The sequence below is a fragment of the Elephantulus edwardii genome, unplaced genomic scaffold, assembly GCF_000299155.1.
Source record: "Elephantulus edwardii isolate Elephantulus edwardi_28Jun2011 unplaced genomic scaffold, EleEdw1.0 scaffold00003, whole genome shotgun sequence".
Lineage (NCBI taxonomy): Eukaryota > Metazoa > Chordata > Mammalia > Macroscelidea > Macroscelididae > Elephantulus > Elephantulus edwardii.
This window is the reverse complement of record NW_006399753.1, coordinates 20,548,034-20,565,146: the sequence shown is the minus strand read 5'-3', so window position 1 is coordinate 20,565,146 and position 17,113 is coordinate 20,548,034. Positions and strand designations below refer to the sequence as shown.

The 17,113-nt window shown below is 39.5% G+C and overlaps 1 protein-coding gene across 1 annotated transcript in view; it reads left to right on the top strand.

Moving 5' to 3' along the window:
- Positions 1 to 17,113, top strand: part of MTBP (Mdm2, transformed 3T3 cell double minute 2, p53 binding protein (mouse) binding protein, 104kDa) — a 91,553-nt gene that overhangs the window by 60,653 nt on the left and 13,787 nt on the right. The window contains exons 16-17 of the mRNA XM_006879318.1: positions 1,456 to 1,614; positions 9,535 to 9,630. Of these exons, the coding sequence (XP_006879380.1) occupies positions 1,456 to 1,614; positions 9,535 to 9,630 (255 nt within the window). The remainder of the gene's footprint in view (positions 1 to 1,455; positions 1,615 to 9,534; positions 9,631 to 17,113) is intronic.

The following is a 17,113-nucleotide window of genomic DNA, read 5'->3' as shown; positions in this document are numbered from 1 at the left end:
GCATCAATTCTCCTTTTATCCTCCCTAGTCATTGTCCAACTCTCTGATACATAACAAGTGATTGCGAAGACCATGGCCTGTATCAATTCTGTTACTTCTTTTTTTCTTCCATTTGCTTTAGCAAATGCTTTAACTTTCAGTAGTAAATTTTGGAGTGGCTTCTTATATTTTGATCTTTTCTTTTTTTTCTATATTTTAAATTACCTTTTGCTCTCTTCACCTAAGATATCCTTGATATCATCCCACAGCTTGTCTGGGTTTTAGTCATTAACGTTAACTACATCAGATCTCTTTTTGAGATTATCTCTAAATTCAGGTAAAATATGTTTTTCATAATGTTTTGTCAGACTAGTTTTTTTTTTAAGAAGGTCCTCTTGTCCTCCTGTGTTACCTAGCAGCTCTGCTCAAACCTGTCTGCCGTGTGTGATCCTGCTGGTACTGAACCCCTGATGGTGTAGTTCCTGGTATCAGTACCCCTACACAAGCTACTGCAGCTCAGTAACCTGACAGACAAGTGGTGTAGTGATAGAGTCATCAGCAAATAGTCTAATTACTCTCACGTCAGGATTTTCTGTGCAGTAGAAAGGCTTTACATTACACAACTGGACACTATCTACGACTTACTCATGCTAAAGCCTTCAACTTCCTTGAAATAAAGATAGCCTCCTTTGCAATTTTTAGGATTTTGGCTTATAGAACATTAGCGTGGAAGTGGAAATGATATTTAATTTGGACCAGGAAATCTAGATTCTGTCATTTTAAATAAGTGTTTCATACTTGGTCTATAACATAACTTGTATGTTGATCCCTTTTTTTTTTTTTTTTTGTGAGAAGTGGGAATAATACTGAGAGAAGACCTATTCTGTCTTTTTAAAGGATGTTTATAAAGATTAAACAATTTATGTATATAAGCAGTTCAAAAAGTACAAAGTATTATGCATATTTCAAGTATTACAATAATGATTCCACATTGATTCATAGTATCACAATCATGGCTAGAAGGGACCTTGGAGGTATTTCTAGTCAATATCCAATTTTATGGCTGTTCTTTCTAGTTCAAGTTCTTTAATCTTTCAAGTTTAGAGCAAACTGGAAAATGAGTACTTCTCAGAAATGTACAGTATTATGACATTTCAGAACATACAAGATAGTTCAGTTTAGCTATTATAGGATTGGTAACTTCAAACTAGTGAGTCATTCATCATCCCATTATTTCTAATAATAACATTAAATTTCTTTTGTGTAGATTGCAATGATGTTGACATGTTAACTGTAACTTGTGTACTTTTAAAAATGTTTTAATACTAAAAGATTTACAAGGATTTTGTTTTCTTACATGAAAGTGTAGTTTCTGTCTTCTTTGTGTATTTTTCTGGTTTCTGCTCATACCTTCTTTTCCTCATTTTGGTGACTTTTAACCTTCCTTTAATGAATTTATTAACTTTATTTTCACAGAACTGGTTCATTGCCTCGTTCTTCTGAACAGTTGCTGGGACACAAAGAGAGTTCCCGGGACTCAATGACTCAATTGCTCGATGCTAAAGAATTGCTCAGACACTTTACCCCAGATGGGTTACCAGCCGGCGAACTTCAGCCTTTGCCAATTCAGAAGGGGTAATTTATGAACTTGAATTTGTTGCTTTTTTTTTTTTTGAGAGGTTTTTTTTTTGGTGGTAATTATGTTAAATTAAGAGTGCATCTCATTTTCTTTGTTTACTGATGTCCAGGGTTACCTAGGCAACATTCCTAAAATTGATCCCAGTGTTGGCTTAAACCCCCACGTTTAACCTGAGCCAAATTATCTATCATTTTGGGTATTCTGTGTGAAGCAAGAGTGATAAAATCCACCTCATGTTCTCTAAGGTTAATAATAACTTAATTCGTTTATAGTCCAAGGTAATACTTTCACAGGAAAAAGTAGAATTTAATTGATGAGAATTTTCCACATTCTCTTTGCTGTGTTGCTTGTTAGTTTTTTACTTTGCTACTGGTCGTCCTGAGATTTGGCAGCGCTGCTGCCAAGTAGTAAAGAAAGCCCAGGATTTTGACTGAAGGGAATAGAAAAGTGTAGTAAAAATGCTTTTAAATCTCTTAGGATAGCAGTTAAGGCCTCACTGTTCTGTGGATAACTGACATCTAATTTGACTTTCAAGACAGCATCTACTAAGTTAATAACTGCTCTGTTGCTAGTATAGGCTGAAGAATTGTTAAAACTGTGTCGTTTTAATGCCTTTTAAAGGGAATTAAAAACCTTGTAAAGAACCTTAACATTTACTGAGCACTCTGGTCACTTTTGAATTATACTTTGGTCGAGTTTGTCTTTGAAGGGAAGATTTACTGATGATGTTGTAACTCAAAAGAGAAAGCTCTGGTTGTTGGTAGGCAGTGGGACTGCCCGCTCAAAGGCGGTGCCTCTCTAGAGGTTCGAATCCCCCAGCAACTCCAAGAGAGAAACGTGGACATTCTCCTTCTGATTCACAGCCCCCCAAAACCAGCTGGATCATCAGCTGGGAATTGGTTCCATCTTGATGGCAGTGAATTTGAGGTTTTTTTAACTCAAAATTGATGTGTTGTTGTTGTTAGGTGCCGTTGAGTATGACTCATAGCGACTCTCTGAACAAAATATCTGAACCCTGTTCTATCCTGTTCCTAACACTTAAGGGCCCATTGCAGCTGCCACCATGTCAGTCCATCTAGTTGAAGGTATTTCTATACTTCGCTGACCCTCCACCCTTCCCAGCATCATGTCCCTCTCCAAGGAATAGCCCTTTCTAGCAACATGCACAAAGTATGAGAGGAGAAGCCTCATCCTTCTTGCCTCCAAGGAGAACTTGGGCTGCACGCTCTCCGAGACACATCTGCTTGTTCTCTTGGCCGTCCATGGGATGTTCGGTGCTCTTCTCCAACACCACAGCTCAAAGATGTCAATTCTTTTTCTGTCATCCTTATTTATTGTCCAGCTCTCAGATACATAACAAGTGACTGGAAAGACTATGGCCTGAATCAGACACACCTTAGTCCTCAAACTGACATTATTACTTTTCAAAAAGTTGTAGAGGTCACTAACTGCAGATTTCCCCAGTGTGTCTCCTTATTTCCTGATTGCTGGTACCAAAGGTGTTGATTATGGATCTGAGCAAGTTTTAATCTTGTCTCCATCCATCATGATTCTGCTCATTGGTCCAGTAGTAATGATGTTAGCAGGAAAATATGTAGAAGAGAATTCTACTTTCTGGAGCCAGGTGGGTTAGATGAAACCCTGAAATTTGGCCTTGAGATCATCTTTAACCCTTAAGCAAAAAAAAAAAAACCCAAAAAACAAAAAACCACCAAAAAAACAACCCTCTGAAGTCGTCTAATCTGGTTTTTAAAAAAGAATTAATTTTTAATATTTGATGGTGATTTTGGGAAAAAATAGCTTTGCACGTGGGTTCTTAACTAACAATTTCTATACATATTATTCTGAGAACTCTGGTGGCTGAGTGGTAAGGAAATGTGCTGCTAAAGCAAAGGTACACAGATCAAGTCCACCAGGTCCTCTATGGGAGAAAGGTGAGCAGTCTCATCCTGTGCACTTCACTGGCTTTGAAAACCTGCTGGAGGAGGAGATGTGGGTCGGCGCCTGCTCTGTTGACATACACATCAGCAACAACACACATAATATTCAATGCTGTTGACTACACTTTGCACATGTTATCTGCGTCCCTATTATTTTCGTTGAGTATTTTCAAGTAGTTGTGGGCTACTTCAGTGTTTGGGGAAATGCTTGCTCTTTTTCTCTGCTCATTTTGCAGTTATGTTGTTCATCTTTTTGTTGTATAGTTGTTGGACATTTTCTGTGCATTTTAGAGATCAGGCCCTTATAGGATATATCTTTCCCAAAGATAGGTGCTTTTGTTTTAGATAGTTTGATGTCCAGTTGCTTGATAGTGATGTTTAGGTCTTCTGTATCTTTCTTGACTGTGTTTATAGTTGTTTTGTTCATCGTCAAAAGTAGTGTGTTACAGTTTTCTGCTATTATTGTAGATCTGTTTTTCTCTTCAGTTCAATTTGAGTTTATTTTTAAAATTGTGATTCTCTTTAATTTGGTACTTAAATATTTATAGTTTATTCTATCTTCTTGGAGTGTTGACTTTTTAATCACTATATAGTATCCTTCTTTGTCTCATGTAATAAACTTTGACTTAAAGTTTGTTTTGTCCAATGCCACTCACTTCTACTCCCTTTTGGTTATTATTTTGCTGGTATTTTCTTAGTCATTTTTTAAAATTTATTACCTCCTTACTTCTTTGTGCCCAGGGCTTTTCTCTTTCAGACATTGTATTGATGGATCTTTCCTCCCTCCTCCCCCATTCTACCACTCTCTGTTTCTTGACTGGTGCTTTTAATCAATCTGCATTTAGGGTGATTATCAATAGGTAGGGACTAACCACGCTTTTTCCTTATACTTGTTTTCTCTATGGAGGTCACCATTTTAATTTGTTAATTTACTTTTTGTGTTTGGATTCTATTTTGTTGCTGTTGTTACTGATATTTTTGTGTTTCTGTATCATTTTAGCATTATGCTCCTTTGAGAACTATCTATATCAAATGGACAGCAGTACATTTATAACCTTTCTTTTGGGAATGAAAACATATAAGCAGATAATCTAGAATTTATAATGAACCTCAGTTAAGACTGATTTTGTGTGTTTATTATTCTTAGTAAAGATGTGGAACCTCCTCCCATGCCATTTTCAGCCTCTGAAAACATGGGAGGGCGTCACCTACTGGTCGGTTCAGACGCAATGGCAAAGGGTTGAGTTACTGTTAGTCCTTGTACCACATACAGTGTTGTAGTGTGTATTTATAAGTTTATGTGCAGTATTTCCAGTCTCCAAAGACAAAGCCCAGCTTTCTAAAGATAGTAATTAACAATAGGCAGTATAACAACAAGCAAAGCAAATGGGAAGTCTGACTTAATCTGTGAACCAATCCAGCATGAGGCATCATTGCAAAACAGAACTGAGTGAGTTGGTGACTACCTGAATACACATTTGCACTTGTTGGCTTATTGGGCTCCTGCCCTTGAACTACAGGCACTGAGAGGGTCACATGGGTTTGCTAAGTAGAATTTCATTATAGTCAAAAAGTTTGTACCTCATTTGGGAGAGATTGGATATAATTATATAATGCTAACTAAATAAGGAGGACCTGAAGCACCTACTGCAGAGGGTCAAGGACTGCAGCCCTCAATATGGATTGGGGCTCAATGTCAAGAAGACAAAGATTCTCACCACTGGACCAGTTGGCAGCATCAGGATGAATGGTGAAGAGATTGAGATTGTTCACAGCTTTAGTCTGCTTGGTCTGCTTGGTTGGCTCCATGGTCAACACTCTTGGCACCAGCAGCCAGGAAATTAAAAGGCACATTGCCATGGGAAAGTGCTGTTAGGGACCTCTCCAAAGTACTGAAGAGCAATGGTGTCTCTGGAGACTAAGGTGTGTCTGGTACAGGCCATGATCTTCGCAATCAACTTGTTGTGTATGCATCAGAGAGCTGGACAATGACCAAGGAGGATGGAAGGAGAATTGATGCCTTTGAGCTGTGGTGCTGGAGAAGAGTATTGAGAGTACCATGGACTGCTAGGAAAACAAACAGATTCATCCTGGAAAGGGTTAAATCAGGTGGCTCCTTGGAGGCAAGGATTCTGAGGCTCCGTCTAACATACTTTGGACATGTTGTAAGGAGAGACCAGTCCATGGAGAAGGATATCATGCTTGGGAGGGTGGAGGGACAGCGCAGGAGGGGAAGACCCTCTATGAGGTGCCTTGATTCATTGACTGGGGTAATCGGGATGGGAGTGTCAGAGACAATGTGATTGGCACAGGACAGAGCAGAGTTTAGGGCTGTTGTACATAGGGTCACTATGAGCCGCAAGCGACTCGACAGCACATAACAACAACAACAGCAACAAATAAGTGTCTCATCATCAAATGTGTCTTTTGTGAAACACTAGAGTTGGAGGATGAACTTCATGGCCATGAGTTCAAGTTCCTGTTAGGCTCGTTTAAGTGAAGTACTGTGGAGTCGGCTTCAGCCAGAGTTGCCTAGTTGTGCACCATCCTCTGTGGCAGCCACTGTCAGTCCATCAGTTTGGGGATCTTCCTCCTAATTTGAATAGCTTCCAACTTGAGAACTTAGTCTTCCGGCACCATAGTGGACAATGTTTTGTTGCGATTCATAGAGTTTTCAAGGACTCCTTATTTCAGAAGTGAATGGCCAGCTTGCTTCCTAATCTGTACAGTCTGGAAACTCCAGTGATTCTTGTCGAACATGGTGACCCAAGTACCTAAGAATGTGTTGAAGGTTTTCCTGTGTAAAGAGAGATGTGTCCAGAATAATATACATTAAAGTTTATATGTATATGCCAAAAAACTCCTGATTTACTAAACTGTTTATTTTAGAATGATCAAAGGATATATCGAGTTAAAAGAAAAAGAAATAAAATTGCCACGAGAGATTGAAGATTCTCCAAGAGTTCTGTATTACAGATTTAGTCTCTTTAATAATTAGTTATCTCAATTCTTGGGTCATTGTAATTTATCAGTGTCCCTCTTAGTGGAATACCTTAAGTGGGTACGTTAGAATAGAAATTCTGTTTTCCAGGATTCATTAATTAGCTTATCTCTTACATTTTAATGCCATCATTTCAAGTTCTTCTCATAGCATGCTAAATAATATTCAGTGGCAAATGGGAAGCTTTTCATACAGTAAGGCTTTAGAGGAAAATGTGATAGCAAATTTATTCTTAGTACTCTTCTATTCTTGCAAGTCTGTAAATGGTTTCTGTGTCTTCTGATTTCAGGCTTCTATTCTACTATTATCTGTGTTAAAACTGCTTATTTTGTAATTCTTCCATTTCCTCCTAACCTATTCTGAGCTTTAGTTCTGCAGTCTTTTGCACTGGCCATTGATTTCCACCTGAAGCAGAGAAGGCAGGCATCTATCAGACTAACCTAGACAGCTTTATCTAAATGAACTGACCTGCTTCTACTAAGATTTTGTTACACTCCTGCAGGTCAGGTAGCAGGAGAAATTAAGCAGAAGTGTTTCTTATAAGCTCCTATCTGATGTATCCATGCTGCTGTATCTATCTGCTGGTTGGAAACCTGCTGCAGCATGAGAAGAACTGAAATTAGCAGTTCTCTGTATCTCAAGGAGTGGTGACATGGTGGTTAAAGGATTTGGCTGCAAACGGAAAGGTCAGTGGTTTGAACACACCAGCTGCTGTGTTAAAAAAAGATGAAGTCATCTCCTCTTGTAAAGATTTACAGCCTTGGAAGCACTTTGGGACAGTTGTGCTCTGTCTTGCAGGGCACCTGTGGGTCAACGTTTGATTCTGTGGCTTCGAGTTTTAGTGAGAGCCATAGTGGTGGTGTGGGTAAATGCTTTTGGCTGCTAATCAGCAGGTTGGCAGCTCAAGCTACCACCTGCTCTGTGGGCACAGGACGGGGCAGTCTGTTTCCATCCAGATTCACACCCTTGGAAAGCCGGTGGGCAGTTCTGTCTTACAGGGCGCGTCTGAGTTGAAATGGATTTGTTGCAGTGCATTCTTCAGTTTATACCTCTAGTACAGGAGCCTGGTGTTGTGGTCCAGGACGAACGTGAAGGCAGTTTGAACTCACCAGCCTCTCTGAGAGAAAGACAGGCGCTCCGTTCTGTGAAGATTTATAGTCTAGACACCCTGTGGAGTAGTTCTCCTCCGTCTAGATGGCTCCCTGTGAGTCACAATCAGCTTGAGGTCAGGGAGTTTATACATCTGATATTTATACTGGAAATAAGGAGGTGCTCTGCCCTGGGGAAATCTGCAGTTAGGGACCTCTCCAAATTATTGAAGAGTAATGATTTCAGGTTGAGGACTAAGGTACATGTGATTCACGCCATAGTCCAATCAGTTGCTATTTATCTGAGAGCTGGGCAATAAATAAGGGTGACAGAAGAAGCCTTTGAGCTGTGGTGTTGGAGAAGAGAGCTCAACATCTGTGGATGCCCAAAAGATCAAGTATGTCTGGGAGAGGGTACAGCCAGAGTGCTCTCTGGAGGCAAGAATGATGAGGCCTCTCTTTACTTACTTTGGGCATGTTGCTAGAAGGGGCTCTTCCTTGGAGAAGGACATGATGTTGGGAAGGGTGGCAGGTTGGCGAAAGAGAGGAAGACCCTCAACAAAGTGGATTGACACAGTGACAGCTGCAGTGGGCTCTTGTGTGTCAGGAAGTGTGAGGATGGCACAGGATAGAACGGCAAGAACAATGCTTAAGAACATTTCAGGAAAACTACATGGAATTGAGTGAGTTTTATCACATTTTAGAGTTGTTTCTGTTAGGTGCCATTGGGTCGAGTATGACTCAGCTTTATGAACAACCGATCTAAACTCCGCAGTTGCTGTGTCAATCCACTTGGTTGAACGCCTTCCTCTCTTTTGCCATTCCTCCAACTTTCCAAGCACGATGTCCTTCCCCAAGGAATAGCCTTTCCTGGCAACATGCCCAAAGTATGTGAAGTGAAACTTTGCCATCCTTGTCCCTAAGAAGCACTCTGGCTACACCTTCTCTAAGGCATACCTGTTCATTCTTTGGCAGTCCATGGGATAGCCAGTACTCTTCTCCAACACTACAACTCAAAGGCATTAATTTTTTTTTCCTGTCATCTTTTTTCATTGTCCAGCTCTCAGATTGCAAAAAGGTATGGCCTGAATAAGGCACACCTTAGTCCTCAGACTAACATCATTGCTCCTCAATAGTTTGGCAAGGCCCCTGACTGCAGACTTTCTCAGTGCAAAATGTCTCCTGATCTCCTAACTGCTGGTAGCAAGTGTACTGATTATGGATCCAAGTAAGATGAAGTTGACGGTTTGCATCTTTTCTCCATCTTGATGTTGTCTATTGGTCCAGTGATGAGGACTTTTGTTTTCTTGGTGTTGAGATACACTTCATATAGAAGGCTGTCTTCTTAGAACTCCTACTTCAAGTACTCTTCGCTTTCAATAAGCAAGGTTGTGCCAACTACATAGTGAAGGTTATTGAGGAGTCTTCCTCCAATCCTGATGCCACATTCCTCCTCATAGAGTGGATTAAGTGTTACAATTTCATTAGTCCCCTGCCAAAAATAAATAAAACAAATAACTAAATGCGTAAGAATTAGCTCCCTCCACCAAGGGCACAGAGATCTGGCAGGAAAAGTGCTGCTTCTGGGATTTTCATTCCAAGTAAGTTCTATTACAGATTTAACCATTTCTCAAACTTATTTGGGGAAATAACTAATATTATAACTTCAAAGACGTGAAACGTGAAAAATAATAAATAACCGAAAGCCTCAGCCTCAAATCTGTTTCCTGCCAGTCTTTGGCTTTCTGAGGTGATGTAACATTTATCTCATACAAGATCCATTTGCAGGATTCCGTTTTGGTTTTTTTGACATTTTATTTTTTTTTTTTAATTTCTCTCTTTGGTACTAAATAAAACTGAAATACAAATTGCTCCTTTGTGTTTCAGGGAAAAAACTTTTATTCTGACGCCAGAACTCAGTCCCCGGAAACTTCGAGTCTTACCCTTTGAAAAGGCCTCAGTGTGTCACTATCATGGACTTGAGTAAGTTTATACTGTGTCTCTTCAGTGTGTTTTTCACGTTGCTTCTCTCAGTGGCTGGTGAAGGGTGACTATAATAGAATAGTGAGCTGAGACTTGGAACAAGAAAATATGTCTGCACCCTCAAAAAACAGTGATGCATATACAAATAATACCTTTTATGAGGTGGAAAAAACACAACAAAACCCACCAAAAAGTAGTGGAAGATCAAGTCATTTTAAAAAATATCTTCTTATTACTTACTAAGTCACTATGGTGGCCTACTGGCAAGAAGTTGCACTGCAATCTCAAAGGCACGCTGTTCGAATCCACCAAGCTTCTCCACGGGAGAAGAATGAGCAGTTTGTGTGATTAACTGCCTCTAAAAACCAGCTTATGGGTCAGTTCCAACTCGGTGGCAGAGTGTGCAGTATGTTTTACTACTAACCAAAAGACTGAATGCTTGTAAGTTCGAATCCGCTGGTGGCTTGATAGTGGGAGAAAGATACACCATGTTCTCCCATTAATGTTTACACCATCAGATACCTGAAGGAGGATCACTGTGAATCAGAATCAATTTGATGAGGTTGAGTCTTTGAATTTGAGATTATTCGTACGTATTTTAATAAAAATAATTTTCCAACATTTAGAAAAAGTTTTGAGTGAAAGTTTACAGAGTGGACTAGTTTTCCATTCAGTAACCGATCCTGCTTTGTTCGTGGTGGTGATCACTCTCCGTACACTGGACCCGGCCGCACTCTGACACATTTTTCTCCCAGTGTTTCTTGTTTCCTCTTCCCCCTCCTGTCCCAGCGGCCTTCTGAGCCTTATACCTGGACAAAAGATTCTCTTTTGATCTTTGTTTAAATAATTTTTCCTTATGTTATAAGTACATGTTTACAGTAGAGGTCCTATTAATGTTTATGCTCACTAAAATGGCATTGTAATAGTCGAGTAACTAATTTAACTAAACTTGGCATTTTCTTTGTAGCATGTTTATTATGCATATATTTTTATTGTTTCATTGGACTGGTTAAGGAAAAGCATTTCAAGGCTTATCTTCTACTTAAGGGTATTGGCAATTTCTGAGATTAGGTACACATCAGCTATTTTCATTTTCAGAAAGACAAGAAAGTGAATGAAGATGATGTAGTTTACAATACATTTTAAGTCACCAGCGGTTTCATTTTATGTTTAATATTGTAAAGTAAAGCAGTCTTTTGTATATTAATTTGTGTAACTGAAAATAGGAGTGGATTGATTTTTACATTCTTTTTTAAGAAACTCCTGAACAATTCTGGTTTGGCTGGCTTGTAACAGTAATCATTTGCATAGATTTTTTTAAATAAACTTTTTTATTTGTGACTTTAACAAAAGTTTACAGAAAAGTTAGATTTTTCATTTATTCGTTGTTGTACTTTTTACCACCTCTCCCTCCCAAGTTTACTTTTTTTAATATTCATTTGTTGTTGCTCAATTACCGCCATCCCCAGCCTTGTAATTCTGAGCTGTTGTTGTACATACAATGTCTAATCATATATTCCTTTTGAATATTTGCAGATTTTATCTGCTATCCTGATACTCGTATTAAGAGCTAAAGATAGAAAGGACAGTCAGTCAAGTATTTCTGCCCTTCAAAAGCATGTGCTCTACTTGGACAGAAAGAGTCACATGAGTTTAGTAGAATATAAGCAGTGCTATAATGTGCCTATATAACAATGTTTGGGGAATCCAGTGAGTAGAGCAAATAAATGCCAGGTCCAATTTGACAGTATTTCAGAAAGAACATATAAACTGCGTTTGAATGAATGAGTAGGTGTTTACTTGGCAGAAAAGGGCAGAAGAACAGGACTCAGGTGTTGAATTTAGGAAGAGGAAATTACATTGTTAGTTGTTTTTTTTATTTTATTCTTTTGTGTGTGTGTACCGTCAAATCAGATCTGACTAGTACAGGAGGAGATTTTTCCTCCTTCTCCAGCAGAGCATCTGGTGGATTCGAACCGCGTAGGCCACCAGAGCTCGCCTCATTGTTAGTTTTGAGTAAAAGATGCACTCTCCTCTTTGATGTTAATAATTTCTGACTTGTATCAACCCTGCAGGGCAGATCTGAAAGATTTTCCAAGGCTGTAAATCTTTATGAAAGCAGACTACCCTATCATTCTCCCTAGCCTGACTGGAGAGTTTGAACAGCCCATCTGTAGATAAGCAGTCAAGTATTAACCGTTGCACCACCCTGATTCCTTTAGACTGCCCTACAAGGAGACCAGATCCTGAAGTCATGAGCGTCATTGTCTCCATGGCATGGCAGGGAGAGAGATTTCTATTTCTATTTCTGAGATGTTAAAAATATCTTTGATGCTGGGTTGTTGTTTTGTTTTTTAAGCTTGGACTCTGTTATTGAATGAACTCACATCATGACTGGATTAGTTAAATAAAAATATTTAAAACCAGATATGTTGAGGTACTAAGATACAGGAGAGTCAAAATAGGAAGAATTAGACAAAGAACAAATGGGAACTTGAAACCAACTAGGTTTTGGGGGAAAGCAACGAGGACATGGGTGGACTCCCGTGAGAGGTTCTAGTGTAGACACATTAGGTGACTGTTAGGACAGGAATAACAGGACATTTGAGTCATGTGGGCACTGTTTAGATTTCTTGCCATGTTTAAATACAATGTTGTTGTTGTTGTTATGTGCCGTCGAGTCGCCTGCGACTCATAGCGACCCTATGTACAACAGCCCTAAACTCCGCTCTGTCCTGTGCCAATCGCACTGTCTCTGACACTCCCATCCCAATTATCCCAGTCACTGAATCAATCCACCTCATAGAGGGCCTTCCTCTCCTGCGCCATCCCTCCACCCTCCCAAGCATGATGTCCCTCTCTAAGGACCGGTGTCTCCTCACAACATGTGCAAAGTAAGTTAGACGGAGCCTCAGAATCCTTGCCTCCATGGAGCCACCCAGTTTAACCCTCTCCAGGACAAATCTCTTTGTTTTCCTAGCAGTCCATGGTATTCTCAATACTCTTCTCCAGCACCACAGCTCAAAGGCATCAATTCTCCTTCTATCCTCCTTGGTCATTGTCCAACTCTCTGATGCATAACAGGTGATTGCGAAGACCATGGCCTGTATCAGACGCACCTTAGTCTCCAGAAAGACACCACTGCTCTTCAGCACTTTGGAGAGGTCCCTAACAGCAGACTTTCCCATGGCAATGCACCTTTTAATTTCCTGGCTGCTGGTGCCAAGACTGTTGACTGTGGAGCCAAGCAAACTAAAGCTGTGTAGAATGTCAATCTCTTCACCATCCATCCTGATGCTGTCAGTTGGTCCAGTGGTGAGAATCTTTGTCTTCTTGACCTTGAGCCTCAATCCATATTGTAGGCTGCAGTCCTTGACACTCTGCAGCAGGCGCTTCAGGTCCTCCTCAGTTTCAGCAAGCAGGGTTGTGTCATCCGCATAACGCAGATTGTTGATAAATTGTCCACCAATCTTGACCCCACATTTCTCCTCATAGAGCCCAGCCTTCTGGATAATCTGTTCTGCATATAGGTTGAAAAGGTATGGAGATAGGATGCATCCCTGGCATACGCCCTTCCCAATTTTGAACCATGCATTGTTCCCTTGCTCTGTTCTTACGACTGCCTCCTGGTCCAAGTATAAGTTCTGCATTAGAACGATCAAGTGTTCTGGGATTCCCATTCTTCTCAGAGTCAGCCACAGTTTGTTATGATCTACACAGTCAAATGCCTTTGCATAGTCAATGAAACACAGACATTCCTCTGGTAGTCCCTGCTTTCAGCCAAGATCCATCTAACATCAGCCACAATATCTCTAGTACCACGACCCCTTCTGAAACCAGCCTGGACTTCTGGTAGTTCTCTGTTGATGTGCTATTCCAGTCATTTTTGGATAATCTTCAGTAAAATCTTGCTTGCATATGAAATCAGTGAAATTGTTCTGTAGTTTTCACATTCGGTTGGGTCGCCTTTCTTTGGGATAGGAACAAATATCGATCTCTTCCAGTCAGTTGGCCAAGTGGTCATTCTCCAGATTTCTTGGCACAACTTGGTGAGCACTTCCAGGGCAGCATCTGTTAACTGAAATATTTCAATTGGTATACCATCTATTCCTGGAGCCTTATTTTTTGCCATGTCCTTCAAAGCAGCCTGAACTTCTTCTTTCATCGCCATAGGCTCTTGCTCATATGTTGTTTCATGAAATTCTTCTGTGTCTTCCTATTCTTTTCGATACAGTGACTCAGTATATTCCTTCCATCTTCTTTTAATACAATACGGCTCTTTAAAAAGAATGTTTTACTAAAAGTCTGGTACTGGAGTCAACATTCAGTTTCTTTATTTTCTGGCATTAGAATGAATCTCCTCATTAAAAATCAGTCACGAGAAAAAGATACCCACTGTTGCTGCCTTTTTAAAAACTATAGTCCTCTATGTTTTAGTTGATAAATTGAAATAAGGATACCTGCAAGGGGATTACACAGGGATAATGGCACAATACCATTTAAAGTAAAGTTATTGGAGACAGTCTAGAAGTCCACCATTGAAGCTTGGTTTGACAAATTTTGTTGTTGGCAAAGTAAACTTTAACACACATATAAGATGAATTTTAACAGGCCTTTAAAATAAAAATTTTTGTAGCTGTCATAGTGGCTAAATTCCAAGAAGATTTGTAACACTAAATATTGGCAAATGTGTAGAACAGACAGAATTCTCAAGCATTATTGCTGGAGTTTACAAAGGATGTGTTAATTTCTTGGCGAGCTCTGGTGGCCTAGTGGCAGGAAACTGCACTGCAATCCCAGAAGTGCACGGTTCAAATCCACCAGATGCTCTGCTAAAGAAGGAGGAACAGTCGCCTCCTGTACCAGTCAGATCCAATTTGACGGTACACGCATTAAAAAAAAACAAACAAAAAAAAAACAACAAAGGATGTGTTAATTTCTTATAAAACTTAATGAACGTCACAGTTTTGAGGGAAATGTCAGAAAATAGCCAATACCACAGATGATTCTTCTGTCTTCTAGCCTATACTAGTTTAAAATCTACCTTCTGCTTCTCATGTCTAGCATCTACCAACATTTATCAGTTTTGCTGACAATCTTATTTTAGAGTTTTTTGTGCTTTTGTTTCTTAAAGCAAATGGATGATGTCGTTTTAATGTGTTGTGTAACTTGCTAACAGTTCTAAGCTTGCTATCTCTGCATTCTTTACATGTGAAATTTTGAAGTGAAAATTTTATCTTAACACAATTCCCAGATTTTGAATAAAAAATTTAAGGTTAGGAAAAAACAAACTAAAACTTAATGAACTTGTACCCTGTGCCCTAAGTAGAGCTGGTATTTTCCCCAAAGAAATGAACTCCTATGTCCAAAATGTACTTATACAAGTGGCTTTATTCATAATAACCCCAAATGACCAAAAAAAAAAAAAACCCCAAAAAAGGAAAAAGACAAAAAATGACATCAGTAGGAAAAAAGAACTGGGGTGTATTTAGATAGAGCAATCCTCCTCATTGCAAAAGAAGGAAGCAGCAATATGGATAAATGCAAAAAAAACCCCCATTATCTTGTGTGAAAGAAGCCAGATATAAAAGAGCTCACATTGCAGGATGATTCCATTTTTATCTTTTTCTAAAATGGAAAAAGCCAATTGATGGTGGTGGGGAAACATCAGAATAGTGATTGCTTCTGGAGTTGGGGCAGAGAATAAGTGGGAAAGGGCTGGTGTGGGCGTGGGGTCATGTGGATTGAGCGGTGCAAGTGTCAGTAGTAAGCATTTCATTGTTGCTAATTTCTCATCAGCTAGAAAACAAATATTGAAATCCAATACAGGATATACATGATGACATAATTGGGAAGATGTCCTTAGGTTGACTGTGACTCATCAGCCCTCTGAGACTGTAGAATTCCTCCGTTGGGTTTCCAGGGCTGTGTGTTATCGTTACCGAAGCCCAGCTGTCCTCCTGCAGGGCATCTGGTCATTAGAACTCCTCTCCTTTTAGTTAATACAAGGTGAAGATGCCCTTCCCCCAGTCCACTTTGCAGTGCTCCTCTGGTTCCAAATTGTGGTCATACATACAATGACTGATCATATATGACTTTCAAACTCATATATTTCTGCCCCTCATCTGTTCCAATGCAGTATTTATTATCTATCCACTCTTTTCCTGTTCTCCCCACAGCACCCCATGTCAGTCCTATTTTATAACAATGGTGTCATGCAGTATTTGTCCTTTTTTAACTGAGATATTTCACTCAGCATAATGTCTTCCCTGTTGTGTCATTTTTTAGGAGTTTATTGTTGTTCAGTGCCATTTAATATTCCATTGTGTGGAAGTATGCTAGTTTTTCTATCCATCATTTGTGGATAGCGCTTGGGTTGCTTCCATATCTTTGCTATTGTGAATTAACGCAGCAATAAGCATGGGTGGACATAAAAAAAAATAAATAAATAAAGGTCAAGAGTCTTTGTTACCATGACTCTTCACATGAAAATGTACATGAATGACATCTGCAGTGGGCAAGGGAACGTGTCAGAAACAGAGAAGAATTATCGTACGGATAAGTGCCTGCAGGTCAGCTTTTCCCTCTTTCTTAGTGTGACCCAGGATGACAGAGTAGAACTGTTCCACTGAGTGTTCCAGGGTCTACTACTCACATGAGCAGATTGCCAAGTCCTAGAGCTGCTATCTAGTTTGGTTTTTTTAAATTATTATTTTGTGTGTGTGTGTGTGTGTGTGTACCGTCAAATCGGATCTGATTGGTACAGGCTATCTAGTTTTATAAGTCAAATTTTAAAACACGATTCTGTGAGCGTTTCCTCATATCAAAACCTGATTTTGTATGGTTGCACTAAATTTTCTTTCCAGTATTTTATTATGAAAGATTTCAAACACAGAAATTTTGAAAGAATTTTCTGGGCAACCTCTGTACATTTACTACCCAGATGTGACCATTAGCATTTCTTATACTTGCTCTATCTGGCCACCCACTTATTTATCTCTCTATCCAGCCAAGAAACTGCAGTGGTGCTACAGTTCAATGCTTGGGGGGTTCGAATTCACCCAGCAGCTCTAAGACTTGGCAATCTACTAGCTGTTGGAGGTAAACCGAGTAAACACAGAATCATGTTTTCAGGAAAATTTGAGTATATAGTGTGAGAGCCTGTTTATGTCAAACACAAATTATAAAGAAGAAACAAAATTCAAAGGACATTTGAAAAATAAACATCAAACTACAAAGACAGTTCTCTCTTGCCATGTTGCTTAGGGCAAAATAGATAAACTTTGCCAGTATGGAAATCAGTATTTCTTAAGGCAAAGAGAATATGTCTGATTCCTTCCCCTTTCCTTTTATCTTCCCTATCCTGGAGTATAAAATTGTTTATAAGATGCACTGCTTTTTAAAAGGGCAGATTAAACTTTGCTGTCATTAAAGTATGGCAATCAGTTGGTCACACCAGCATTGGTGTGTTTGCACTGAAATG